General features: G+C 37.2%; 1 protein-coding gene and 1 non-coding gene across 2 annotated transcripts; one reads left to right on the forward strand and one right to left on the reverse strand.

The window, feature by feature from the left end:
• The first annotated feature begins 3,264 nt into the window (after positions 1-3,264).
• On the forward strand, positions 3,265-17,300 carry MTPAP (mitochondrial poly(A) polymerase). The gene is made up of 9 exons (XM_049777466.1): positions 3,265-3,419; positions 6,691-6,863; positions 7,459-7,692; positions 9,074-9,298; positions 10,500-10,711; positions 13,511-13,737; positions 15,788-15,880; positions 15,964-16,037; positions 16,616-17,300. Exons 1-9 carry the CDS (start codon positions 3,266-3,268, stop codon positions 16,919-16,921), a joined length of 1,698 nt encoding a protein of 565 aa, XP_049633423.1. The 5' UTR covers position 3,265; the 3' UTR covers positions 16,922-17,300.
• Positions 17,301-17,972: 672 nt separating this feature from the next.
• On the reverse strand, positions 17,973-18,091 carry LOC126014817 (5S ribosomal RNA). Its single transcript, XR_007497804.1, has one exon. It is a non-coding gene; the product is annotated as a 5S ribosomal RNA (ribosomal RNA).
• Between the last annotated feature and the right edge of the window lie 9,405 nt (positions 18,092-27,496).

Below are 27,496 nucleotides of genomic sequence, written 5' to 3' on the forward strand. Positions count from 1 at the left end.
CAGTTCCATCCTGAGTCAGCCATGTGCAAGGTAAACATCCTACCACTGTGCTATTGTTCTGGCCCCAGACTTTATTTTTTGAGGCAAGATAATTTTCTCATATTTTTTATTTATATCTCCCATGTAGAAGATAACATAATAAATAGTTTAATTGTAATTCCAGCATGCAGAGTAATTAATCAATAATTTATCTAATAAATATATTAATGCATTTAGATAAGCTTATATTCTACTGAAGAAAAAACAACGAACAAAATATAAATGATTATATACAGATTAACAGATGTATATGTTCTATGGGGAAAGAACAGGTAATGAAACCATGGGATACTATACCACACATAAAGGTGAGAGGGTGTTCATTTACAAGTGAAGCAGTAAATGTTTGTTTAATGAGAAAATATTCAAAGATATGAAGGAAACATTGGAATAAGCCTTTTAGGAGGAAAATGAAATTTGAAAAGGGCTATGACCATGAGGTTTAAATTGTCTTGGATTTTAGAGAAATGTCAAGGACATCATATAGAAAGGACAAATTATATGAGGCACAACTTCCAGGAAATATGTTTTAGTGCAAATGAAAGGCCTCTTATTATGAGGTCTTCTAAGAATTTAGCTTTTACTCTTGTTGCAGGGAAAGTTTCTAAAGGTTTTTGGATCACAAAATTCCAATCAGAGCACTAAGAGTGTTACTGGAGTATGGCAGAAGCAGCAAAGCATATAAAAGAACTGAAAAAAATATCAGGTCAGTTAAATGAAACAAAGGTAAAAAAGATTATATGTCATAACCCAATAGTTTTGTATTTTTGGTGGGGAGGAGGTGGGCACTGTGCTCAGGAGAATTGAGGACCCCGCTGGCAGTTCTCAGACAACTGGTCCAAAGGTTCAGTGCAAAGTACAGAGGCCCAATTCTGACAACAGTGACTGAGCAGAACCATTGGAACCATAATTTCCTAGACTTCAGCTTAGGGAATGAGCAAAAACATGGAGCACATGATACAGAAAACTGAACACACCAACAATGGTGGAACAGTACCTCTAGAACCTTAAAGACTCTATCCTAGGCCCTGTCCTAGGACCTGCACAAATACCAAGATTGCTTGCTATAGTGGCCTTATTTTCTCATCCATAACAGAGAAGAAAGGTTTCTGACACCACAAATACAAAAAACAACGACAAAAACCAACAACAACAACAACAACAACAACCCTGGGATATGGCAATGAGAAGGTATGGAGCCAGTGGTTGTTCCCATGACAATATGCTTTAAGAATGGAGAAACCCTGAATCTCTTAGGCCACAGGAATTTCCTTCCTTCCCCAATACTTGCTGTGCCTATACAAAAAAAAAAAAAAAAGGTAGGGTAACACAAACCATGCCACTGCAGCACTTTTTCTGGTATTGTTTTGTTTTGTTTTGTTTTGTTTGTTTGTTTTTGATATTATTTTCCTTCTCCTTTTTCTTCCACTTTTTTCTTTCTTTTCCACTTTTGTGGATATTATTAGGTGATTTTTTATATTTTATTTATTTATTTATTTAATTATTTAGTAGTTGATTCCAAATTCTTTCTCCTCTTTTCCTTAACCTTTTAACCTCCAACAGAACAGCATAATTTGAATCATTCAGCCTCATAAATTGAGGGGGGGGAAATGATACCAAGACCAGTCATATGAACATGTAGTATAAATAAAAAAATGACCAGAGTGGAACACCAAACAGAATAGATATCCAACCTATAACAAGCTGTAAGGCCTCGACCATTTGCAGTAGGATTCTGGGGAGTAAAGGAGGGAGATGTGGGAGACATGCTGGGAACAAGAGTGGAGGGAGGATAACATTGGTGGTGGGAATGCCCTTCATTCATTGTCACTATGTATCATAAATAATTCTATGTAAATGAACTTCAGTCACAATAAAAAAAAAAGAATTTATTTAAAAAAAAGATGTGGTGCTGCTCAGATTCTATGGTGCTGAATATTACCTGGGTCATGCCAGTGAAACTGGGGTCTCTAGTACTGCATTGGTGATGCTCCGGTGACCTGCGATGCTGAAAATAGAACTTTAGTCAGGTGCATGCTCTAAAGAAAACATCAATTCCATCTTTCAATGCATATGACAAGATCTTATAAATAAAATATCTGGGAAGTCATTAAAAGCAAAACACAAAACCATTTAGAACTAATGAATGCATCCACCATGTTACAAGACACAAGATTAAACACAAAATTCAATTGGACTTCTACCCACTTAAAATCCAAAGACACAACTGAAACAGTAGTTCCACTTATATGTGCTTATATTATCTTATTTTTTTATTTAAAAATTATATTTATATGTATAAATTATAAATTTATATTTGTATAAGTATATATTTATCTTATATTATTTATTTTTATTTATTTATCTTATATATAAGCATATATAAGATGCATATATTTATATTTATAAGATATTATATTTATATATGATATATATTTATACATAAGATATATTTATCTGATATAAATATATATATAAATATACATAAATAATATATAAATATATTTATTTATTTATCTTATATTTATCTCTATTTGGTCTTTGATTCTAAACGCTGGACAGTGTCTAGTGTTTGTTTTTATATTAGTGCTTACCATATTATATTATGCATAAAATTCTGTCTCTGAAGTTAGTGAGCCTAAATTTGAATTCTGGTCCTGCGAAATACAGGGTAACTTTACAAGCCACATGACCTCTGTGTGACTTAGTTTCTTGTAAAACAGAGACATCATTGGAAGTTTAATTCCATGAAGAACAATGATTGTGTATCCTCTAGAAGCGAAAGGCTGTTGAAGTGCTTTCCCTAGATTAAAAGAAAATAGTTACACTTAGAGAACTTGGTACAGTGCCTGGTTTTAAAAAATAGTCAAGTATTAAACTACAGATGTCCCCAAGTTCAGAAATGCTCCTTATAATCTTGTTGTCTGTCTCTATTTTCTGAACGCTAATTGAAAGAGTAAGCGGCTTCTCATTCTCTTAGAATCTTCTTTTAGAGAAAACTAATGGCGAGAAAGAAAGAGAAAAAGAAAAAGAAAGAAAAAGAAAAAGAAAAAAGACAAGCCTGAAACATCCAGGCATCTAGTTTGACCTTTTGACCCAAAGTGCTTCTTTCAGGAGCGAACTTTTTTTTTTCACCTAGTTTGGCCCTCTCGGTACCCGTACCGTCAGCCTGACTGCGCCTGCGCAGACAGCCGGCGCCCTTTGGTCGTCGCGCTCCCAGGCAAGTATGGCGGCTCTCGGCCTGGGACTCTTGGCCCGTCTGCCCCGTGGTGCTCCCAGAGGTCACATCCAGCGTCCCGTGCACAGGCTTCTCAGTTATCCAGGAACGGTGGCCACGGACGCCAGGAGAGAAGAGGAGCCCTCGGCGAGCGTGGAGACAGGTGATGGCGCCGTGCGTCCAGGTTTGCTGGGTAGCCCCGTCTCCCGGGGCCCAGGGCGAGGCCTGGCTGGGCGCCTTCTCCCTCGAATCCAACCCCAGGACCTCGGCCCATCGCGCCTGCTCCTGCCGGTGGAGGGCTTTTGCCTGCCTGACGTTTCTTCCTTCCGGAACGATTGCCACGACACCGACGACACGTCTCCCATTGATTGCCACCTTCTATAGGGAGGTTGATATGGCCCTGGGATTATAATGGTCGAGTCTAGTGATGCTTTGACAGGTCACCAGGATCCCTGATTCCCCATCTAGGGAGGGCTCTGTTGTCCATGAAGTTACTACACCACCCCCCCATTCGTTTTATTCTTTTGGGCCTTGGAAGCAAGATCTACCTGGTAATAAGCTTGCCTCCTCGGTGGCATAGGCGGTAGGGCTTTTGCTTTGCACGTGGCTGATCCAGGACGGACCTTGGTTTGATCCCCTGTCATCCCATATGGTCCCCCGAGCCAGGAGCGATTGCTGAGTGTGCATAGCCAGGAGTAACCCCTGAGTGTCACTGGGTGTAGCCCCAAAACAAAAAACAAGAGAGAAAAAGAGATAGATGATAGAAAGGAAGGAAGGAAGGAAGGAAGGAAGGAAGGAAGGAAAGAAGAAAGAAAGAGAAGAAGGGAGGAAGGGAAAGAAAAGAAAATGCCTGACCTAGAGGCAGGGGAGAAAAACTAGCAACGTTGGTGGTGGGAAATGTGCACTGGTGAAGGGTGGTGTATATTGTATGACTTAAACTCAACTATGAACAAGTTTGAAACCAAAGTGCTTAAAATATTATAAAAAATAACACTGGTAGAGATACGATACTGAAAGCAGCAATATCAAAAAGGGAAATTGCATTCAAAGGAACAGCCTTAAGATTTACAGCAGCCCTGTCACAAGAAACCCTCAAGGCCAGAAGGCAGTAGTGGGGTATAGTAATAAAAACAGATAGAAAAAAAAAGCTTGCCTCCTCTGGAATGGACTTTTTGTCCCCTAGACATTTAAAATGACACACCTGTCTTCCCAGTGACAGGCCTTTGTTATTGACCTCCAGTAACTTGCAGTTATTAAAGCCAATTAGCAAGTGATGGATCTGTCCTCAATTGATCTACAGACTCCAGGAGCAGATTTGCAGGTTTTTGTAGTTTGAATAGCCCGAGTCAAGTCCACAATGTCTTCAAATGTGAATGTGGTAGAAATGTGGTTTCTGCCATCATTTGGAAGCAGGTCATTAGGAGGTGACTTTGTGGAGGTAGTTTTGAAGTAGACTGAACGATTAGAGTCAGACGATTTCCATTTATATTAAACTCCTGTTGATAGATGTATTTACTTAGTATGATGCTGGATGAAACTGTGTTTGAATTATTGTTGTGGAAGGTACCGCTTTTAAATACATTTAAGTAATCCTGACAGTTGAATAAGAATTTTATGGAAGAAGGTTGTTGTAATATAACATTTGTATAGTTAGATTTAAATTTGATACTGCTTCCTTATGCTTTTTGGAAATGAAAGTGAAATGAAGTGGAATTCTGGAAAGTAGGTGTAGTGGAAATTTCTATAGATTTGTTTTATGGAGGAAGCAAATTAGTACAAGTGATGGATTCAGATAGTCTTAAGACAAAGAATAGCTTCCCACCCCCTTTTTTTAGGAAGGGGTTTGGGTATGGGCCACACCTGGTGGTGCTCATTGCTTATTCCTGGCTCTGTGCTCAGGATTACTTGTGGCAGACTTTGGAGACCGTATATGCGTTGCCAAGGATTAAATTTGGGTTGGTCATGTGCAAGGCAAACACCCTAACTGCTGTACAAGGGGTCCTCAAAATAAGGCCTGCGGGCCACATGTAGCCCACCAAGGACATTTATCCAGCCCACTGTTTTGGCTGCCACTGTCTGTTCTGCTTAGCAGCAGACTCATCCTGACCTGCTGTGCCCATGTGTGGGATGAGCTCTGCACTCTCCAACACCCCTCCTCTCTGTCTCTAGTCTCTTCTCAGTCTGGAGCAGGGATCCTCAAATTATAACCTTCCAAAAGCAGACCCATAGTCCCCATTGAAATACTGGTAGTTTGTTGATTTAATTTTATTTGTCACTCCAGCCCTGAAACCTTTTGTTTTAGTAAAGCTTTTTAGTAGTCTATCCTTGGGATACTTATTGCCAATAGTTAAGAACTCTTGTGAGTCAAGCTAGTAACAAAACCCTCACTTGGATTTCTTGTCTATTTTATATTACTTTGTTTTGTTTTTGGTAGGCCACACACAACTCTGCTCAGGGCTTATTCCTGCTTGATACTCAGGGATCACTCCTTGTGGGGCTTGGGAGATCATTGTGCTAGGGATCAAACCTGAGCTGGCTGCTTGCAATCGCCTTATTCCCTGTACTCTCTTAGCTATTCTTTTTCAACTTAAAGAGAAGATAACACTTGCTTAGAAGCATATACTTTTACAATTGGAAGGTGTTGGAGGCCCTCTATGTTGCCTGGTAGACAGAACCCCTGTTGAGCTCTTGTTCCTGAAGGCACTGTAGAGTATTTGTTCTAGCTGAAAGACTTGGAGACATCGCCATAACAGAGAAGGGGAGGGACAGCAGTAGAGGGGTGACACCCTCCGCATTTTATTGCTATTTGGGCTTGAAATTGTTCCATCCCTCCTCCCTCACAGGGAGTCCTGCTCATACTGCCTTGCTCCAGGGCACTCCTAAGCCCCTCACCTGGGCTATGTTCTGTTACCCTTCTGGTATCCCATTTCCTCTTTTGGTTCTATATAAGTCTGGTTGTAAGATAGTAAATGTTTTTGGTCATCAACCTGGTGCCTGCTGACAAGGTCGATACAGATGGAACTAGAGAAATATTTTGACTAATGTAAAATCTAATAGGCAAAACATACTGGCATACTGGAGTTTTGGTTAGATGGTATTTTTGCATAGTCATAGATGAGTGGTGAAGCAGAGCCATTGGCCATTCAGTGGTTGTAGGTGGTGGGTGCAGCAGACATGCCTTTGGCAGGGTGGGACTTGACCTGCTCTCTCCTCCTGAGATTACCAGCTTTCAGTGGCATAACCAGTGTATTTATAAATTTTCAGACTTGGTTTACATCTCTCTTGAGAATAGAGGTATGGGATATGTTGACAAAATTGTGGGGTATGTTGACAAAATTGATTTTAATCAACTATGAAATATTTACATGCCTTACCAAAAAGGCTTTAGATGTTATGGCTGTGTATATGCTGGAACTTTTTTTTCTCATCCATAGGCCCTGAAGACAGGACTCCAAGAAAGAGATTCTCTGAGGTGCAAAAAGAAAGACGGGAACAGGCACAACGGACTGTTTTGATACATTGCTCAAATAAGATTAGTGAAAGAAAATTTCTTAAATACTTATCTCAGCATGGATCTATTAATAATCATTTCTTCTATGAAAGCTTTGTAAGTACTTGAAAAAATAATAACTTACTACTCACACTTTTGAAGTGTTAGTGGTCCCAGTTATTTCTAACCTCTATGGTGACATTAAAATCACTTTTGATGATGTGTCTTTCCTTATGTGGCCTAATATTTTTAGTCAGTTTTGTTTTTCAAATTAACATAAAAATTCCTATGGGAATTATTTTAAGCAATTTATAACTGAATTCTGTTGAGTACTGTAATTAGTTCTTTTAGGGGAGAAAGACTTACTGAGAGGGGAACTTTGTTTTTTGCCTTTTGATTTTATATTTCATTAGTCTTTTAAACTTATTCTGACTCAGATCGTCTTAAGTAGAAAAGAGAAAAGTTTGTCACCAAACTGGAGAACACACCATTGCTTTCAGGTCTTTTGGATATGGTCATTGAGAGATAACATTTTATAGTAATCCTATAAAATTGATGCCATTTTATAATATTTCTTTTAATTTTTTAAATTAAAAAGTTACCTCACCTAACAGTGCTCACAGCTTATTTATAAGTCCTATTTTTCCATGTTAATTTTCCATGAAATGCTCTGTTAAATACACTGTTTGAAGTGTGTTCTTTTTCGCTTTAGGGCCTCTATGCTGTTGTTGAATTTTCTCAGAAGGAGAGTGTAGCTTCGCTGCAGAATGTAACTCGTACTCCCAGCCTGGGTGTAGAGGCTGCCATTCCATTCCGATCACGTTTCTTCAACTTAAAATTGAAGAATTCCTCAGGCCAGACTTCTGAACAGCCAAATATACCATGCAGTAGTCAGTCCCCACCATCAAACAAGAAGCTTTTTGAATTACTTTGTTGTGCAGAAAGTGTAAGTATATATTTGGAAGGTAATCTTCTGAAGCTCGCAAAAATATGCATAATGTTGTATATTCTCTGGAAGTTCTTCCTATCAAATTTCCACCCCACAGAAGATGTTTCAGGAAAGCTGAAGGAGAAAACCCTGCCCTCTTGTGCCCTCCACCCCCACTTGTATTCCTGACATGTTATCATAATGACAGATGATTGTACATAATATTTTTCTATACATTTTAAAATACCTTATCTAGTTCATCTCTGCAGTAGAAATTTTATTTGTTTTGTCTTATCCTATATAGGTTTTTCAAAGGTTTGAAAAACTTTGAACATTAGACTTTCCTTTTATTTGTTTGTTATGGGGCCACACCAGGCAGTGCTCAAGCATTTCTCCCGGCTTAGTGTTTAGGGATCTGTCCTGGTGGTGCTTCTGGGACCATATATGCAGTTTAGGGGTTTGCATGGCAGGAAGTATCTTAATCCCTGCACTCTCTCCAGTCCCTTGTTTATTTTTATTTATTCTTTTGTCTATTTTGTATGTGTCATTTAAAGCATATGAATTTTCATGAATTACAAAGTTTTATAGATATTTGGGATTGGCATACCATGTTCCAGTCCCTTCACCATTGTTCACTGCCAAACACCGGTATTCCCATTTTCCTGTTGCCCTCCAGCCTGTCTCTGTATCAGGCACATTTCCCCTTTGTAGTTGTCCTAGTATTCTCTTCCCTAATTTGTTTTCCCTGCCACATACACAACCTCCACCCCAGTGGTAAGCATCCTACTAAGACCAGTTCTGCTCTTCATTTCTACCACCTTTGGGCAGTTGATAATCACCAGGAAGTATCTCTATAGCTCACTTATTTCAGTGTTTTCTATTATCAGTATTTAAAACTACAGCTTTAATTGTAAATACAGAGTTCCAATGCTCAGTTTCAAAATGTGATTATTTTAATACCAGTTTTCCAATTGAACATAAACAGGAGGTTTTTGTTTGTTTGTTTGTTTTGGTGTTTCTTTTTGTTTGTTTTGTTTGGGAACACAGCTGGCAGTGCTCAGGTTACTCCTGGCTCTGTGCTCAGAAATCGCTCCTGGAAGGCTTGGGAAAGGGGGGGGGGGGAACCATACGGGATGTCAGGATTCAAACCACCTTCAATTGTGGGTCAGCTGCGTGCAAGGCAAACACCCTACCTTTGTGCTGTCTTTCCGGCCCCAAACAGGAGTATTTTAATAAGAATGAGCTTGGCTCTTCCTATATTATAGGAACATTGTTTTTTGAACGTTGCTTATCTTTAACATTGGCTCTTCCCACCTCCCAGTTTAGCTTAAAATGTCTCGCTTTGTGGCTGATAAGACCTGAAAATTTTCTCTTTATTTTTTTTATTTTGGCCAGCTAGGTAGATGATCAGCTGAACACGCTCTTGAAGGAATTCCAGCTCACTGAGGAGAACATCCAGCTCCGGTATCTCACTTGCTCTCTTATTGAAGACATAGCGGCTGCCTATTTCCCAGACTGTGTAATCAGACCCTTTGGTTCTTCCGTGAATGGTTTTGGGAAATTAGGTTGTGATTTAGACATGTTTTTGGATCTCGATGAAATTGAAAGATTAGCTGCTCCAAAGGTAATTTATGTTTCCTTAGGACATTAAACTTAAGACATTAAGGAAATATTTGGACTAATAAAATTATAGTAATTGATTTTTAACCTTAGTCTAAAAGAATATGATTTAGGGCACTTTCTCACAGTCTGAGCTATGACTCAGGGTTGAACACATGTTTTGCATATGTAGGGTCCTGGTTCCCATTCCTGGCACCATTGTCACTACCAGTGACAGAAACAAAAATGATATGTTTGGTTGTTTAGTGATGCTTTTGAATGAATGAAAAAGCTTTTCTAAGAATTGATTTAATAAATGCCTGAGGTCACAGTTGGTTGTGCCTGGAAGTATGGGCCAGAGCTAGTACTCAAACTCAGGGCCTCATACATACATGCAAGATCAGTGTTTTATTACTGACTCCCAAAATGAGAGCCCCTGATTGTTAGTTTCTTTTTTTACCTTTTTATTAAATATTTCAAACTAGGAATCATCTCTGTGTGACCAGTAGACACAAACTATTTGAATATGAAATACAAGTTTTGGGGTTTGGGGCCACACCTAATTGTGATCACAGCCTATTTGGACCATATTTTAATGCTCAGGATCAGGTTTCTACCTTTCTGTTTGTCTTCTGTATGCAGTTCTCAGTTTATTTTATTAAGGGTAAAATATTTACATAAATTTGCTAATGTTGGGGCCGGAGAGATAGCATGGAGGTAAGATGTTTGCCTTTCATGCAGAAGGTCATTGGTTCGAATCCCGGCATCCCATATGGTCTCCTGAGCCTGCCAGGAGTGATTTCTGAGCGTGGAGCCAGGAGTAACCCCTGGGTGTGCCCCCCCCCAAAAAAAAATTTGCTAATGTTTATCGTACTTCAATGTTTATACGTTAAATTCCAAAATATATATCTATGTCTATTTTCTTCTGTTGATGTGTTTTTCTTAAATGTGCTCTCATCTGCTGTAGCTAGTGTGTGTTTATCATCTTCACTGCAATGTAGTGATAAATTAGCAGTGATTTTTTTTTTAAAGTTTGGACTGTGTACCCTGGAAAATAAGACAATTTAAAATCTTACATTCAACTTTGGCTTTGATTGCATAAGGACTTTTTAATTTTTACTTCATTTGTGTTATTTTGTTTTCTCTCAAAAATGAATTTGAGCATCCTTTGAAAAAATGTTTAAAAATAAATCTGTTATGCATTTACAAATATTCTTATTATCTAGACCTCAGGAAATTTTCTGATGGAATTTCAAGTGAAAACTGTTCCTTCAGACAGAATTGCCACCCAGAAAATCCTGTCCGTGATTGGAGAATCCCTTGACCACTTTGGCCCTGGATGTGTTGGTGTACAAAAGATACTAAATGCTCGTTGTCCGCTTGTGAGGTTTTCACACCAGGCCTCTGGATTTCAGTGTGATTTGACCACCAATAATAGGTATGAGCTCTTAGACTTTATTATTTTCAGTGTGAATAACATTTTTTCCATGATATTGGATGATGATGTTCATAATGCTAGGGATTAATTTTTTTATTTTAACACCTAAATTAATAGGAAGCATTTTCTTTTATATTCATGTACTTTGTGTTTCTAAGTAAAATTAGAGGATGTTATATAAAATCGTAACATAATCACATCTGAATTCTATTCTGTATTCTCACTATACTGATAACTGAATAAGTTTGGTTAAGTCTTTGAGGTATATTTAGAAAATCAAGTAGCAACTTGAATTTGACCTCTGAATTGCTTCTAGTCAGAGTCAACTTTGTGACTGAACAAGTTAGATCAGAAAGTGGTTTGAATAGATTAAGACCACATAGGATTTCTTTATCCTGCATGTATTTTATGTCATAACAGAATGCTCAAAAAGCTGGTGAGAATGGCACATGCATTCATATTCTTGTTCATTTTTGTTGTTGTTTTTGTTCTTTACTGAGTTTCTTAACTCTTTTGGTCCTTTTTTGATGGGGGAAAGAGGTTGAGCCATACCTGGCTGTGCTTAAGGGTCAGTCTTGGCAGAACCGGGGGACCATTGTGGTGGAAGCCTTATTCACCAGGAGATTGGGGAATGCGGGTCTGAAAGCAATGCTGACACAGGAAATAATCCACACTAGGTTAGGAAGATAAAACAAGCTAAGGAATTCCCACCACAAGTGGTCTGCAAGCAGGCAAAAGGTTACTGGCAGGCAGACAGGTTAGCTATGAGGCCAAAACTGGAAGAAGTCTCTGATCTTTATTGGAAAATAAAGTCTTTATTGGAAAGAGTAGGACCACTCCTATGGGTGGAGAACAGGTAGGCCAATCCAGAGGTTTTTTTCTGCCCTGGTGGAACAAGCACATGCAAAAAAGAAATATCCTGGGGCCAGAACCATAGCTCCACAAGTAGGGCATTACCCTTGCATGCAGCCAACCTGGGACTGACTCCCTGCTCCCTGGCATCTCATGGTCTCCAGGCCTGCCAGGAGCAATTTCTGAGCATAGGAAAAACCCTGTTCGCCACTGGGTGTGGTTCAATATAAAAATATAATAATAATAATAGAAAGCAGAAATAGCTTGATTAGAGTAAGAATAAGAATATTACTCCAACAGACCATATGTGCCAGGAATCAAACCCAAATTCTCCATGTGCAAGGCAAGAGTTAAGAAACAAAACTGCTGTAGTATCTCTCTGGCCTCCTCTGATAGTCTTTTTTTTGTTTTGTTTTGTTTTTGTTTTATTTTGGGGCCACACCCAGTGACGCTCCTGGTTTGGGAGACCATATGGGATACTGGGGGGATTGAACTTCGGTCCATCCTAGGTCAGCCATGTGCAAGGCAAATGCCCTACCGCTACACCACCCACCACTCCAGCCCCTCTGGTAGTCATTTTTACATGCATTTGATTTCACCAGATTATCATTAGATAAATAATTAGATTTAAGAGTATATTCACAAGATCCAGTCTAGCACCATTTTGGCTGTATTCAGATATATACAAATTAATAGTATTTATAAATTTTTCTCAAGTATTCATGGATTAAAAATACATATTTCGGGGCCGGAGATATAGCATGGAGGGTAAGGCGTTTGCCTTTCATGCAGAAGGTCATCGGTTCGAATCCCGGCGTCCCATATGGTCCCCCGAGCCTGCAAGGAGCGATTTCTGAGCATGAAGCCAGGAGTAACCCCTGGGCGCTGCCGGGTGTGACCCAAAAACCAAAAAAAAAAAAAAAAAAAATACATATTTCTTGGGACCAGAGCAGTGACACAAGCGGTAAGGCATCTGCCTTGCCGGCACTAGCTTAGGACAGACTGCAGTTTGATCCCCTGGCATCCTGTATGATCCACCAAGCCAGGAGCGATTTCTGAGCACATACTAAGGAGTAACCCCCTTAGCATCATCCGGTGTGGCCCAAAAACCAAAAAAAAAAAAAAAATAATAGATCTTTTTGTCAAAATTATATTTTCTTGATAGTACCACAAAATAGAACATGATGACATCTTTATAAAATTTAATTTTGGGAGGGAGGGGGGAATTTAATTTTGAGCTTAGTTTAGATAAATTTATTAGTCTAAATAACTAAATTAGGTAGGCCATTTAATTAACTTAATCTGGCATTTCTTGCATTTTTTTTTTAGTAAGCTCAGGAAGCAAATAAATAATTACAAAGAAGTAATTTATAGGGAGTTTGAAGATAAAATTTTTAAATGGAGGCTGGAGAGATATTACAATTGATGGACACTTGCCTTACATGCAGCCCACCCAGGTTCAATCTGTAGTACTCCAGATGGTTCCTTGATCCCTACCAGGAATGATCTCTGAGCACAGAGCCAGGAGTATTCCCTGATTACCAAAAAAACAGTTAATTGGTAGTGTGCCCTCTTGGTTATTTGAGAAATTATAGGAGATATCTTAAACTTGTAAGGATATGTATGACTAAGAAACTTAGTTAAAACATACTCAGGTTTTATTTTTAATAGATGTATTATTTTTGTGGATTTAGGTTTTTATAACTAGTAAGTAGTTTTCACTAAATTTTAAGGTAGTTATACTTTCTTGATAAAATAAGTAAAGTGTTTTCCTCTAGTTTTAGATTGAGTTATCTGCCAAACGACTAGATAACCCAGGTGTAAAGTTTGTAATTTACAAATGCATGTATGCTTTTATTGATAGTGTAAAGATTTCTGATATATGTTTAATTTATTACTTAAAATTTTTAATGGTTTTTGAGAAAATTTTGTTTTTCTGTTTTGAAGGATTGCCTTAAAAAGTTCAGAACTCCTTTATATATATGGTGCCCTGGACTCACGCGTGAGGCCCTTAGTGTTCAGTATCCGGTACTGGGCTCGGGCACATTCCTTAACAAGCAGTATTCCTGGTGCTTGGATCACAAATTTCTCACTGACCATGATGGTCATCTTTTTTCTCCAGAGGAGATCACCCCCTATTCTTCCAACATTAGACTCCCTGAAAACCCTAGCTGGTGAGTAGAAATAGTTCTTTGGTCAATGCCATGTGTCTTTGTTTCACTAGTATATAATTTGTACTGTATATAAACATTTGCTTTGCAAATCTAAAACTGTGTGTGTGTGTGTTGTTGTTGTTGCTCTTGTTATTGTTGTTTCAGTTGGCAAGGTGGCTGGTTAACAACTATTGTGAGAATGGAGCTTTTAACTTAGTTGACCGAGCCTTTTTACCTTGAAAAAAGCCTTCCCAGATAGAGCTTTGGATTGGCTGATAGCTTCAGAGATGGTTTCTCCTTTTCCTTTTTGTTTTTTTTTTTAATATTCCCCACACATACATCCCTGCCTTCACACTTCACAATCATTAATGGACACAGGTTTCTTTCTATTTGTTCATCAATTTCTAGGCTTATTTTGACTCAAATGATATCATCTAATTTTTGTCTTTTCCTTTATGAACTTCTGTGATTTCTTTGATTCCTTTCATTAAGTTGCAAATGACGTAGTTTTTTTAGACTAGCCAGATGATATTCCATTGTATAACTGTACTACATAGTTTTTGTTTTGGGGCCACATCTAGTGGTGCTCAGGAGTTATTCCTGGCTCTGTGGTCAGAAATCGCTCCTGGCAGGCTGGGGGACCTTATGGGATGCCGGGAATCAAACCTGGGTCCATCCCAGGTCGGCTGCGTGCAAGGCAAATACCCCACCGCTGTGCTATCTCTCTGGCCCTATACTACATATTATTTATCTAGTCTTCTATTGATAGGCACTTTATTTGCTTCCAAATTTATAGTAATTATAATAAGGCTGCAATAAAATTAAAAGCTTTCTATTAATATTATTTTGTTATTATTTAAATACCATTACTAAATTGCAATTTCTTTGTGTTATCCGAAGTAAGGTTGGTAGCGTTAGTGCTGGCTTTTCAAATCTCAATCCATCTCCAGATTTTTATTGGAGAGACTCAAAATTATTTTCATCCCAGGAGCCACATAGGACTGAACACACTCCATCCGAGGATACTTGCATTGAACTGTCCAGCCCAAGTGACTGAGTACCACTTTTCAAGTGGCCCTGGGACCTCCTGTTCATTACCTGAGAGTCTTCTCAGTAAATAATCTCCTAGATATTATATTCTCAGTAGAATAAACTTCAAGCTTTACTTTCTTGTTTAACATATTCACCCAAATTTAGCTAGACCCATTTTCTACCTTTTTTATTTTCCACCCTCTATTCTTAGGTTCCCAGATTTCAGCCAGGACTATGATTATTTCATAACAATTCCTCTTAGTTCCTTTATTTACTATTTGTTTTTCTGTCTGGAATGTGCCTTTTTTTTTTTGTTTTGTTTTTGTTTTTGAGCCACACCCGGTGACGCTTAGGGGTTACTTCTGGCTATGCGCTGAGAAGTCGCTCCTGGCTTGGGGGACCAGATGGGACGCAGGGGGATCGAACTGCGGTCCTTCCTTGGCTAGCGCTCGCAAGGCAGACACCTTACCTCTAGCGCCACCACACTGGCCCCTGGAATGTGCCATTTCTAAATTCATCATGTAATCTTACCTTTATTCATCCAATGCAAAGTCCTCTCTTTCACTGCAGCTGGAGGAGAGATTTCCTGGTGTTACTGTAGATTTTAATTGTAGTTCAGTGGTAGAACTCCTCTATGAGGCCCTGACAGTAATTATCTCTCAAGATAAAGTTAGAAAGGTAAATTTCTTAGTGTAGTGTGTGGTTAAAATGGTTTAAAATGGTTAAAAATTAAAGTTTAGAACATAAAGATTAGAACATAAATTTTTTTCATACAACTCTCTTTTGCCTGAGAAATTTTTATGTGATGTTTTTTGTGCATGTGTTTGCGTATCTTTACATACACACATACATATATATGTATTATGCCATATATGTGTGTATGTAAAGATATACAGACATATGCACAAAATTTAATCTGTTTCAATTAAATTGAAAATTCTATATCATAAATAATAGAGCACATTAATCTATAACTTTAATTAGATTCCTTTTCTGACAAAGGAAAATAATAAATATTTTTTATTTCCATTCATTTAAGATGCAGAAGATAAATGTATAATAGAAGGCCACAACTGTACATTTCTTTGTGACTTGAGTAGAATTACACCTTCAAAAAATACAGAAACATTAGGTAGGTACTATATATATATTTTTTTTTTTTTTCATTTTTGAGTTGAATCAGGCTTTACTCTTATTTTCTTTATTTTCTTACAGATTTACTACTGAGAGAATTCTTTGAGTATTTTGGAAATTTTGCTTTCAATAAACATTCTTTAAACATTCGACAGGTAAATAATGCTTAAATGTTTGATTATTGGTATCTAGTTTCTCAGGAAACTTTCATTTTGTTCCTTTTGCTCTCCATTATCTCCTCCCCTCCAATCTTATAATTGGGAATCAGCTACTATTAATTGAATGATTTTAATTTGGTGTTATTCTTATTAAAGAAGGTTTTAGCATGTGTCTAAGTATATCTTCATTTTATTTTCTGCTATTATTTTGTTTTTGTTTTTACCCTTCCCAGTTGTATACCATTGGGTAAAAATTACATTTTTAAAGAGTATTCTTATTGGCATGGCCCAGATACCTCTGAGCAGCGACATTGTCATTCATAACTCAGACATTCATCCCATTTGATTTTTCTTTCAAGAATACTAAAAAACTATGATGGAAAGGGAAGTAAGAAATATATACTCATTCAGACACAAACATATAACCTGCACACTTACTCCTTTCCTTTAAGGTTTTTATTCTGTAAAATTAATGCTGCTATTTTACATTGTTGATATTTTATTGGCTCAATTTGTTCTTTGAATTTTGGCCCTTCATACGTTTATGCATTCTTCTTCCTTGTAATAATCTATAGGGAAAGGAACAGAACAAACCTGAATCTTCTCCTCTGCACATTCAGAATCCTTTTGAAACTTCGCTCAACATCAGCAAAAATGTTACTCAAAGCCAGCTGCAGAAATTTGTGGATCTGGCCCGAGAAAGTGCCTGGATTTTACATCAGGAAGGTAAAGATTGCCCTTCCCCATCAGGGAAACACCCCTGGGGACTGGCAGCTCTGTTGCTTCCTTCAGTGGCGAACAATATGTCTCTTGGCAAGAAGAAAAAGAAGGCTGCAAGTGAGAGGATTAAAAACTTATTGGAATCCATAAAAAGGCGGTAAGAAGAGTCCAGAAAATTCCACAGTCGCAAATGGGAAAAGAACATTTAGTACGCAGGCATAAAAGCTGTGCCTTTGCTTTCAGAACTGGTTTTATTCTACCAGGAAGAACTGGTGTGGGACTTTAATGCATTTCAACTTTCATTTGATACTACTTTCTTCCATCTTCTTAGGATATTTTTGATCTGCTTTATTAAAACAGAAATCTTGAGGAACAGTGGAAGAAAATTGAAGGGTATTTTGAAATAGATAATGCTCCAAAGTGAATGATTAAAATGAGTTTTAGAATTAAATCATTGCTGATCAGGATATCATTTCTGGGTATATGTTTGATTCTAGATATGTACATATTGTAGACAATACAATAAAGCCTCAAAATTCAGTGTTCCTCTTAACTATGTATTTTTATATTCTTCAATATGACTCATATAAATTAGAACAAGTTGGTACTGATTTCCAAAAAAGTTCAGTTTGTAGAAGACTTGAAGATAGACATATAACTTAAAATATTCTAGGTTTTTTAAGCCAGATATATAAAACTATTGGTGCATTGTATTTTTTAAGTTATTTTTAATTTTTAAAAATAAAATCTTGTTTATTCTAAAATGTGATACACCCACTATTCCTGTTTCCTTTTGATAACTCCCCTCTCCCTGTTGGAAATATATATTGCAATATATTTTGCATTTAAATTTTTATATTCTACAACTATGCATAAATTTTTAGTGTACTGTTGTGTGTACATTTTTATTATAATCCTTATGGAGTAACTTTCAATTTCAGAAGCAAATTACATGTTTTAAAATGTGACCTAAAACCAAAATGACTTAATGTAAACCACTCCAGATTATCTGTGACCTGATTTGTTGGATCTGTGAACTGGGTATGAGAATAGTGCTCATCTCTGTAGATTGCTACCAAAAGTAAGTACGGTACATAGGAAAGTGGGAGATCAAGAGCCTGGCATAGGATCTGTAACTTCTCTTTATGACCTTTTAGTATTTGTGATATATAACTTGTTCTTGTAATTCAGAATTAAGATTTTTTTTTTTTAAGCCTACAGCACCCGGTATTCCCAAGTGGTCTCCCATCCAAGTACTAACCAGGCCTGACCCTGCTTAGTTTCCGAGATCAGACAAGATCAGGCGCTTTCAGGGTGGTATGACCATAGACCAGAATTAAGATTTAGTTTGCAGTAGTATTCAAAAGTAGTTTTCCATTAAAATTTTAGGTCAAATTGTAATATGCTCAGGTAGAATATTTTGGAAAACATGAATAGAACAGAAGCAAATAACTTCTGTGCTCAAATAATTGTTCACAAATATTTGTTTTATACAGGCAGTATCTTGAAATGAAAGTCAAATATTGTTCACAAATATTTATTTTATACAGGCAGTATCTTGAAATGAAAGTCACTTTAATTTGTTCTTTAATTAGAAATTTCTACCTGAAGAATTTATGACAGTTTCAAAAATAATAAAAATGGGCCAGGAGATAACTGAAAGGACTAAAACATATGATTTTCATGCTGGAATCTCAGGTTTGATCCCAGGCAATGCATGTGCTGCTGAGAATAACTCTGAAAACTGAAAGTAGTTCTTAAGCACCACTGGTTGTGGCACAAAGATAAACAAACCAAAACCATATTCAAAAGTTTGTTCACATTTTTAAACATTTTCTCTTTTAAGTTGGTGCTGAGTCAAGAATGATTTGTAAGCACATAAAGAACATGTATATGCTAGTATTTTTTTTTTTTTTTGGTTTTTGGGCCACACCCAGCGGTGCTCAGGGGTTACTCCTGGCTCTCTGCTCAGAAATAGCTCCTGGCAGGCACGGGGGACCATATGGGACACCGGGATTCGAACCAACCACCTTAGGTTCTGGATTGGCTGCTTGCAAGGCAAGCACCACTGTGCTATCTCTCCGGGCCCTAGTATTTTATTTTTGATAATTTATAACATAATTTTGGTATGGTAAGCTGTTTTACTTTTAAAAAAGTTTTGATTAAATGATGATTTTTTCTTTTTTATGATAATATCTTTAAGCACCATGATTACAAACATGTTTGTAGTTGGGTTTCAGTCATAAAAAAGTACACCCCCTTCACCACTAGTGCAACCTTCCCAGCGCCAATGTTCCCCTGTTCCCTTTCCCACCACCACTTCTCTGTCTTTGAGAAAGGCATTCTATTTCACTCACTACCATTGTCATGATAGTTGTGGTAGCTAGTTATTTCTCTAGCTGTACTCACCAATCTTTGTGGTAAGCTTTATATCATGAGCTGGTCCTTTCAAACCTCATTTCTATTGCTTCTGGGTATTATTACTATACTGTTTTTGTTTTTGTTTGTTTGTTTGTTTTTGTTTTTGGGTCACTCCTGGCAGCATTCAGGGGTTACTTCTGGCTCCATGGTCAGAAATCGCTCCCAGCAGACTTGGAGGACCATATGGGATACCGGGATTCCAACCACCGTCCTTTTGCGTGTAAGGCAAACACCTTACCTCCATGTTATCTCTCTGGCCCTACTATACTGTCTTTTAATTTTTCTTAAATCCTACTGATGAGTGAGACTATTCTGTATCTCTCCCTCTGACATTTTTATTCAGCATGATAGTTTCCATGCCCATCCATGTCTTGTACATGTATAAGAAAGTTTCATGACTTAATTTTCCTGATGGCTGCATAGTATTCCATTGTGTATATGTACCACAGTTTCTTTAGCCACTCATCTGTTGTCAGGCATCTGGGTTGTTTCCAGATTCTGGCTATTGTAAATAGTGCTGCAGTGAATATAGGCATGCAGAGAGCATTTTTATATTGTGTTTGTGTGTGTGTGTGTGTGTGTGTGTGTGTGTGTGTGTGTGTGTGTGTGTGTGTGTGTGTGTGTGTTCCTAGGGTATCGCCCTAGAATATATGGTTTTTAACTTCTTGGTTTGGGGTCACACATTTCAGTGCTCAGGGCTTACTCCTGACTATTCAGGGATCACTGATCAGGTTCAGAATCGTAATGGATTACCATGCCTGAAATCCGGCTTTAGTGTATAAGACAATCACCTGACCTGCAGTACTCTCTTCATCATCTTAGCAGTCATTTCATATGAAGTTGAATTCTAGTTAGCTGAATATCAACAAGTTTAGTTTATGTTTTTGTACATTTATCGTATCATAACTCAGATTTTTATAAGGTAATTTGTCTTACATCATAGAGATTGCCAGCAATTATTGTCATTCGTTTGTTAAAGCCAACAAAATTATTTTCAGTTTTTCTCTCCTAGCCCTTAACAAAGCTTTTTCCTTTAGTAATTTTCATCTACAATGCATTTTATTTAGTAAGTGAAAGTAATTTTGTTGGGTTTTTTTTGGTGGGGGAGAGCAAGTTAGAGATTTTATCGAGACATTGTCATAATGAGCATTGCATATGGTATCCAGTATGATTGAACACTGAGGTTTAAAATTAGGGTGTCCACCCTTTGTTTCCAAGGCCCACTGTGGACAAAGAAGCTAAAGGGTTATTTTATACTTGGTAAACCTAAGGCTTTAAAGCATATTGTTTGTAATCACTGCAGCGGGAGTCCAGGCTTCCAATCATACTCTACACCTGGTTGTGCAAAAGGTGTAGGTCGCCCTCCACCCGAGTCCCCAAGTATTGACAGTGGCGACAGCTGATAGCCTCACCTCAGCTCTCCTCCTCGTACCTGCGAAATGTCCCCCTAAGTGAAAGTAATTTTGATATGTATACCTGAATCAGATTGATTTCAGTTATACTTTATATTTTTTGCTCACTAGTATAATCTAGAATTATTAGCCATTTTAGGAAATGAGTCTTGTATAGAAACATACCAGGGAAGCAAATGCATTTATGTTATTTGGATGTATTTAGTGATTGTACAGAAGAGAAATAGAATAAAAACTGATATAGGGTTTTTCGTGGTGTCATTATTACCCTTTGCTCTAGGACTATAGTTGAGTAAGAACAGAATTTGAGAATTGTAAATCATTTCATCTTTCTTTTAGTTCTTACAGCCTACTGGAGCTATGACAGAGTAAGCTACTTTTGCATGTATAATTTAGGCCAGTACAGAGGGCACTTGCAGACAATGCCCCAGACAATCAAGTAGGCACAACTTGTTCAGGTAGCAACTATTCTGAGTTTGTTATTCAGTTGATAAGTAGCTGTCATTGTCTTGATTTAGTTTCTTTAGGAAATATTGTAGGAGTGGAACTTTCTAAGTGCTGCAGAAAGAAGAAATTTTCTGGCTGAGAGAATTAGAAAAGACTTAATAGACTAATAGGATTGGTTAGGGAAGGGACAGTGGATAAATGCAAGGAGGGATATGGGTTATGCTGGAAGAAAAAGGCATCATATACAAGAAAGGAAAGGCAGAATTGGGAGAATTGGCATGCAGATGCACTGGAGTGTCCTTTATCATACTCGGAAGAGTAAAACTTGAGTAAGATTGAAAGATACTGCCAATAAGACTGCAAGTTACAGATTTTTAGTGGTATTTTCAGGTATTTTATTACAGGTATTTTCACTGGTAAATCACTTAACTCTTGTATAGGGAATAATAAAAATTAAAGTTATTTGTACTTTTTGATTATTGGCAGCAGCTAGTTTTGCGTGACTGGTCCCCATTCCCCTTTTTAAAAACATTTTTGCAAGGCTTGCTCTTCAACCATGTTCTCCCTTGAATCTCTGTCTCTGCCTTTTCCACTCAGGAGAAGCTCCTGTTCTCTAGAACACATACTTCCTCTCTTTCCATCCCTCCCTTCAAGCATCTTTCTATGTAAGTTTTAATAAAAGCTTTGCGCCCCCCCCCCCACAAAAAAAGAAAGAAACCGAAACAAAGATTCCTCATTTCTGAGTTCCACATGGCCTATCATTAAGTTTGATAAAACTTGTTATTTTCCACAAAAGACCAGAGCTGACCTCTGAAAGACCCTTGTTCTTGTTCTTAATATGGAATTAAAGTTTAAGTAGTTTAAAACTATCAAGAAATATCATGTCATGGTAGGTACTTTTATGTAAGGCCTTAAGAATAAAAAATTTGGAGCCAGAGCAATAGTACAGCAGTAGGGTGTTTTGCCTTGCACATGGCTGACTCAGGATGGACCCGGGTTCAACCCCCAGCATCCCATATGGTGTCCCGAGCCTGCCAGGAGCGATTTCTGAGCCCAGAGCCAGAGTAACCGTTAAGCACCGCCAGGTGTGGTCCAAAAACAAAACAAAACAAAAAAGAATGAAAAATTCCTTGCAATATGAACTTGGAAAGGAATGAAAACATCCTATGAAAAATCACTTTACCTTGAAATGATGTTAAGAAATTTATTTTAAATACTTAAAAAACTTATATGCTGAGTTTAATTGCTTGTGGATACATATTCCAAAGAATATAAACATTACAACATTCGTCTGGAATGTCCATAGAGCAACTCCTAGAAAATGCCTGTTTATGATGGAATCCTCCTTTTCTCTGTATATTTGTGGTAAAATATATATAAAGTCAACACATTATTAAAGAATACACTTCATATTTGAAATGTAATCCCTTATGTTAAGTATATAGCCAACCCATCTTTAAGTACTTAACAAAATCAAGGCTACTTTTTCTATGACTATTTAAGTTAATATGCTTTTTTTTCATGGCAAAGATTCTTAGCTCTTAAAATGTGGTCCTGAGAAATTTTAAGAGCATTGGAAAGATACTACTGAAGCAGTAAATGTACTATGAAGAATGCTTAGAGTATGGTAAAATGCTTAATTTGGAACAGACCAAATCTAAATAGCCGAATTAAGGAATTTTTCCCCCTTGGATTTATTTAAGCATGGCACACTAAAAGTTACTATTATGGATGTTATCAAATAAAATGAAACAAATTAATGAAAATCCACTTTAGGTCTGGTTTAATATTCCCCCTCATCAATTTTTTTTGACATGGTAAAAAGTGTTAGGTGCAATGGAAAGATTATACTTTGGAAGATTCCTATTCCCAATAATGGATGCTTTAATGACTAGCGGTTTACTTAATCTGCAGTTATGCATGAGCGTAGAGTGGCACAAAATTGTATAGAGACGTGTTTTTTAAAAACTCAGAACTCGGGGCCGGAGAGATAGCATGGAAATAAGGCTGCCTTTCATGCAAAAGGTCATTGGTTTGAATCCCGGCATCCCATATGGTCCCCCAAGCCTGCCAGGAGCAATTTCTGAGCGTGGAGCCAGGAGTAACCCCTGAGCGCTGCCGGGTGTGACCCAAAAAACCAAATAAATAAATAAATAAATAAATAAATAAATAAATAAAAATAATAATAAAAAAGAAAAAACCCTCAAAACTCAAATTGATAGGGGAGATTTTAGATGCTGATTGGAACAGAATTTGAAACTTAAAACCTGATCTTTTAATTCCATCTAAAATATGGGTATTATGATTTTTACAAATAGACATCACTGTCCAAGATTCACCTTTAACTATTTTTAGCACATTGTTTAGCAAAATTTAGAAAGGGTGTTAATGATTTATGCGGTAGCATTTATCACTGCCAGTAATTATCCACTTGACAAAGATATTAACTATAGTTAATATCTTTGGAATTTCCCAACTAATTCCTTGGCATTATTATCCACTTGACAAAGATATTAACTATAGTTAATATCTTTGGAATTTCCCAACTAATTCCTTGGCATTCCTTGGTAGTGATTTCAGTTAATAATAGTGAGTGGTAATTGAGTTTTCTTTTTTCTTTTTCTTTTATTTTTTTTTGGGGGGGGGTCACACCCAGTTTTGCTCAGGGGGTTCTGTGCTTAGGGCTCACTCCTGATGGGCTCTGAGGACCATGTGGGTTGCTGATGATCAAACCTGGATCAGCAAGACAAACCTACTACACTATACTATACTATACTATACTAATACTATTCTATACTATACTATACTATATATACTATACTATACTATACTATACTATACTATTCTATACTATACTATTCTATACTATACTATACTATACTATACTATACTATACTATTCTATACTATACTATACTATACTATACTATACTATACTATACTATACTATACTATACTATACTATACTATACTAATCACTCCAGCCTCTAGTTTCTTTTTTTGAATACTTGGAAAATAATTTTTTCTCCAAGAAAACTTGGGACTGGAGAGATTGATCAAAAAACTGGGGTGAATATTTTTTATGTTAAGGGAACAGACTTTATACCTTATTTGCATTGTTCCCTGAGCACTGTCAAAAGTGACTGCTGATCATTTGAGTGTAGCAAAGTCTCTGAGCACCACTGGGGTGGCCTAAAGACCCAAACAAACAAGTGAGTTTTGCACATTCTATGATTGTAAAAAACTATGATTATAAAAAGAAGTAACCTAACCTAGTATACCAACAGTAACACTTCATCTATCTGACTGTTAAAATGTCAGATGGGCTAAAATGGTTTTTTTAGATTAGTGTTCATTTCTGTAGCTGATCTCTAATAATATGGCCTATCTACTGTTCCAATTTTTTGAACTTTGTCTTTTTTTTGTATACTTATGGTTTCTTGTTTATTTGTTTGCTTGTTTTGTCTTGCTTAACTATTACTGAGTTGAATTACTATAACTTTAACTTTTTAAATAAGGGCTCATCACAATATTTATGCCTGTGATTAGTTCTAATAAACTCTGGCACAGTGGGGCTGGAGAGATAGCTTGGAGGTAAGATGTTTTGCCTTACATCCAGAAGGATGGTGGTTTGAATCCTGGCATCCCATATGGACCCCTGTGCCTGCCAGGAGCGATTTCTGAGCCCAGAGCCAGGAGTAATCCCTGAGTGCTGACAGTGTGACCCAAAAACAAACAAACAAATAAAAAAATAACTGGCACAGTAGCTCTAACACTTTTATTCTTTTAGACTTTTGATTACTCTTTAATTGATTAATTGGATAAACAATACATAATACTAATTATAAGGCAAACAAAACATGCTACTAATCTGAGATAAAATAAGTAGTGCAGTTACACTTAAGATAAGGCTCCTCTGGGCCTATCTGGCATCCCTGACCCCAATCAGTGAGAAGAACCCCTTGCTCATGTCAATCCCAACCCTTGCCTAGAGAGATATCATCTAGATCTAAGTCTTTTTGTGCTTATCACATTGTAAAATCCTCATAAGGCAACTGTGTCTCCTAGTGCAGAGCCTAATAGTATGAAGGGGAACATCAGAATCAACGCTCACACAACGTGGAACTTAGCATTTGACTCAGTATCATCTCAGCACTAAGAAGAAAAGGTAATTTAGCCACAATAGAAGGGAACAGATGCTCAAGAAAGTCCTCAAGAGCATCAGAACTTTGAGCAGTGCCTCAGGATATCAGAGTAACACTCCTAATGTTCGCTGAGAACTGAGGTAATCATTGGGCAAGAGATTAAATTTGGATGATTGATGGGAGGCCAAAAACAAAACAGACAGCAGCAGGACTCAGCAGCAGAATGGAAAAGTTAAACATTGAATCAGTGACCTTGAACACAAGGCACACAAATTTATAGAAAATATTTTTAATGAAAAAACTTAAAATATTTAATGGACAATACAAGAGGAACAAGCTCCAAAGCATACAAAAATCTGGAAAGAGGGAGGGAGGGAGGGAGGGAGGGAAGGAAGGAAGGAAGGAAGTTCAAAGAATGCCAAACAAAATCAAAACAGAAAAACACCAAGACACTGCAATCAAAATGGCAAGAACTCAAGAGAATTAGAATACTTAGTGGCAAGAGAAAGGCAAAGTCTCACATTCACAAAGGTAACAATGACACGTTCACATCAGAGTTTTTAAATAAAACTACAAGCAAGAAGGGAATAAAAATGTACTAAGTGATAACCTCAACGGTGATCAGATTTAAGGGAATAACATCTTTAAGCAAAAGTTGAAGACAGTTGCATCTAACTAGCTCTTCAAGGAATACAGAATACCCTCATAAAAGATGTCAAATGGGGGGCGGGGGGGAGAGATAGCACAGTGCATTTGCCTTGCAAGCAGCCAATCCAGGACCTAAGGTGGTTGGTTCGAATCCCGGTGTCCCATATGGTCTCCCATGCCTGCCAGGAGCTATTTCTGAGCAGATAGCCAGGAGTAGCCCCTGAAGCACTGCCGGGTGTGCCCCCCCCCCAAAAAAAAAAGATGTCAAATGGCAAAAACAACTAAGCCCTCATAGAAAAATGGCAACAAATTTTATATCAATGATTTCTCTTAAGTTTCAATAGACTAAACTCATCTAAAGGAACAGTGTGGTGAATAGATCGGGAAACAAAACCCAACCTTTTGCTGCTTGTAAAAGACAGTTATACATTCTTGTTAAAGACAATCTCAGTGTCAGGTTGGAAAACCATCATACATGCCAAGAGTAGAGTTTAAAAAAGAAATAAAGGCAAGGATGGCCATTCTGTAACAGGCCAAATAGCAAGGGTTATTGCATCACACTGGTTAAGGAATCATAGATTGTGATGAGAACTTAACAATATTTGCCAAATGGGGCATTATAAAGTACTGCTAACTGGGGATACAATGTCAGAATATAATAGAAGTAGGATATTTTAACAATCCAACCAGATCGAACAATGATAAGAGACAAGTGGTAAATGAGGGAGCATTTTTCTTTATTTGGATTTTGGGTCATACCTGGTGGTGCTCAGGGGTTACTCCTGGCTCTATGCTCAGAAATCACTCCCAGCAGGCATAGGGGACCATAGGGGATGCTGGGATTTGAACCACTGTTGGTCCTGGATTGGCTATGTGCAAGGCAAAAAAGCCCTACCGCTGTGCTATCTCTCCAGCCCCTTGTTAGCATTTTCATACCTTTCAGTAGCTGAGTTTGTTTTGATCATTATTTCCTGGTTTATTTAAGTGAGAGGTAGTGGTTATTACTTCCTCTGCCATTCCTGGAAACTGTTTAATTCTTCATTATTCCAGGCTCTGAGATTTAGATCTATATTCTATTTCTTTAAACTTATAGGAATAATGCATACTCTGCATTGAGTTCACTTCCTCATAAGAAGCTTTTAAATGATGTTTCTCTTGTCAATATACATAGTTTCTGAATAACAAGCAAACACCTGGCAAGAATGAACACTAAGTTCATTACTGAGTAGTTTTGTGTTATGTTTCAGAAACCCAATGATGCAGGCTTTTATTTCTGGACTATGATTTGTTCACACAGGATCCAGTACATACCCATTCAAAATGTAAATTTATGACATGTGTTAATATGAGTACAAAGCACTCAAACATTGATAGGAAATGTATCTTATTTTCCCCACCATATTGAGACATCTCAAATAATTATGAAATACAACTTTTATTCCATTTTTTTAAAATATTTATCTGGATTGACATTAGGAATAAAAGATTTTAAGCTAACATGATTTTGGAAATGTCAGGATTTCTAGGAGAGTGTAAAAACCCTCATTTAGATTTTAAATACACATTTTTATTAGGTTATTTTATTCTTAAATGCAACTTTTTAGTACATTTTTACATAAGTGAAATATTAGTTATTTTTATACTATGAGTCAATTATTTCTCTA

The sequence above is a fragment of the Suncus etruscus genome, chromosome 7 (assembly GCF_024139225.1).
Source record: "Suncus etruscus isolate mSunEtr1 chromosome 7, mSunEtr1.pri.cur, whole genome shotgun sequence".
Lineage (NCBI taxonomy): Eukaryota > Metazoa > Chordata > Mammalia > Eulipotyphla > Soricidae > Suncus > Suncus etruscus.

Bases quoted from the DNA above. Each gene is read 5' to 3' on its own strand.
- MTPAP (XM_049777466.1), top strand. From the start codon at position 3,266: ATGGCGGCTCTCGGCCTGGGACTCTTGGCCCGTCTGCCCCGTGGTGCT. The intron at 9,299-10,499 runs GTAATTTATGTT...CTTATTATCTAG, and splicing joins AAAGATTAGCTGCTCCAAAG to ACCTCAGGAAATTTTCTGAT. The intron at 15,881-15,963 runs GTAGGTACTATA...ATTTTCTTACAG, and splicing joins AAAAAATACAGAAACATTAG to ATTTACTACTGAGAGAATTC.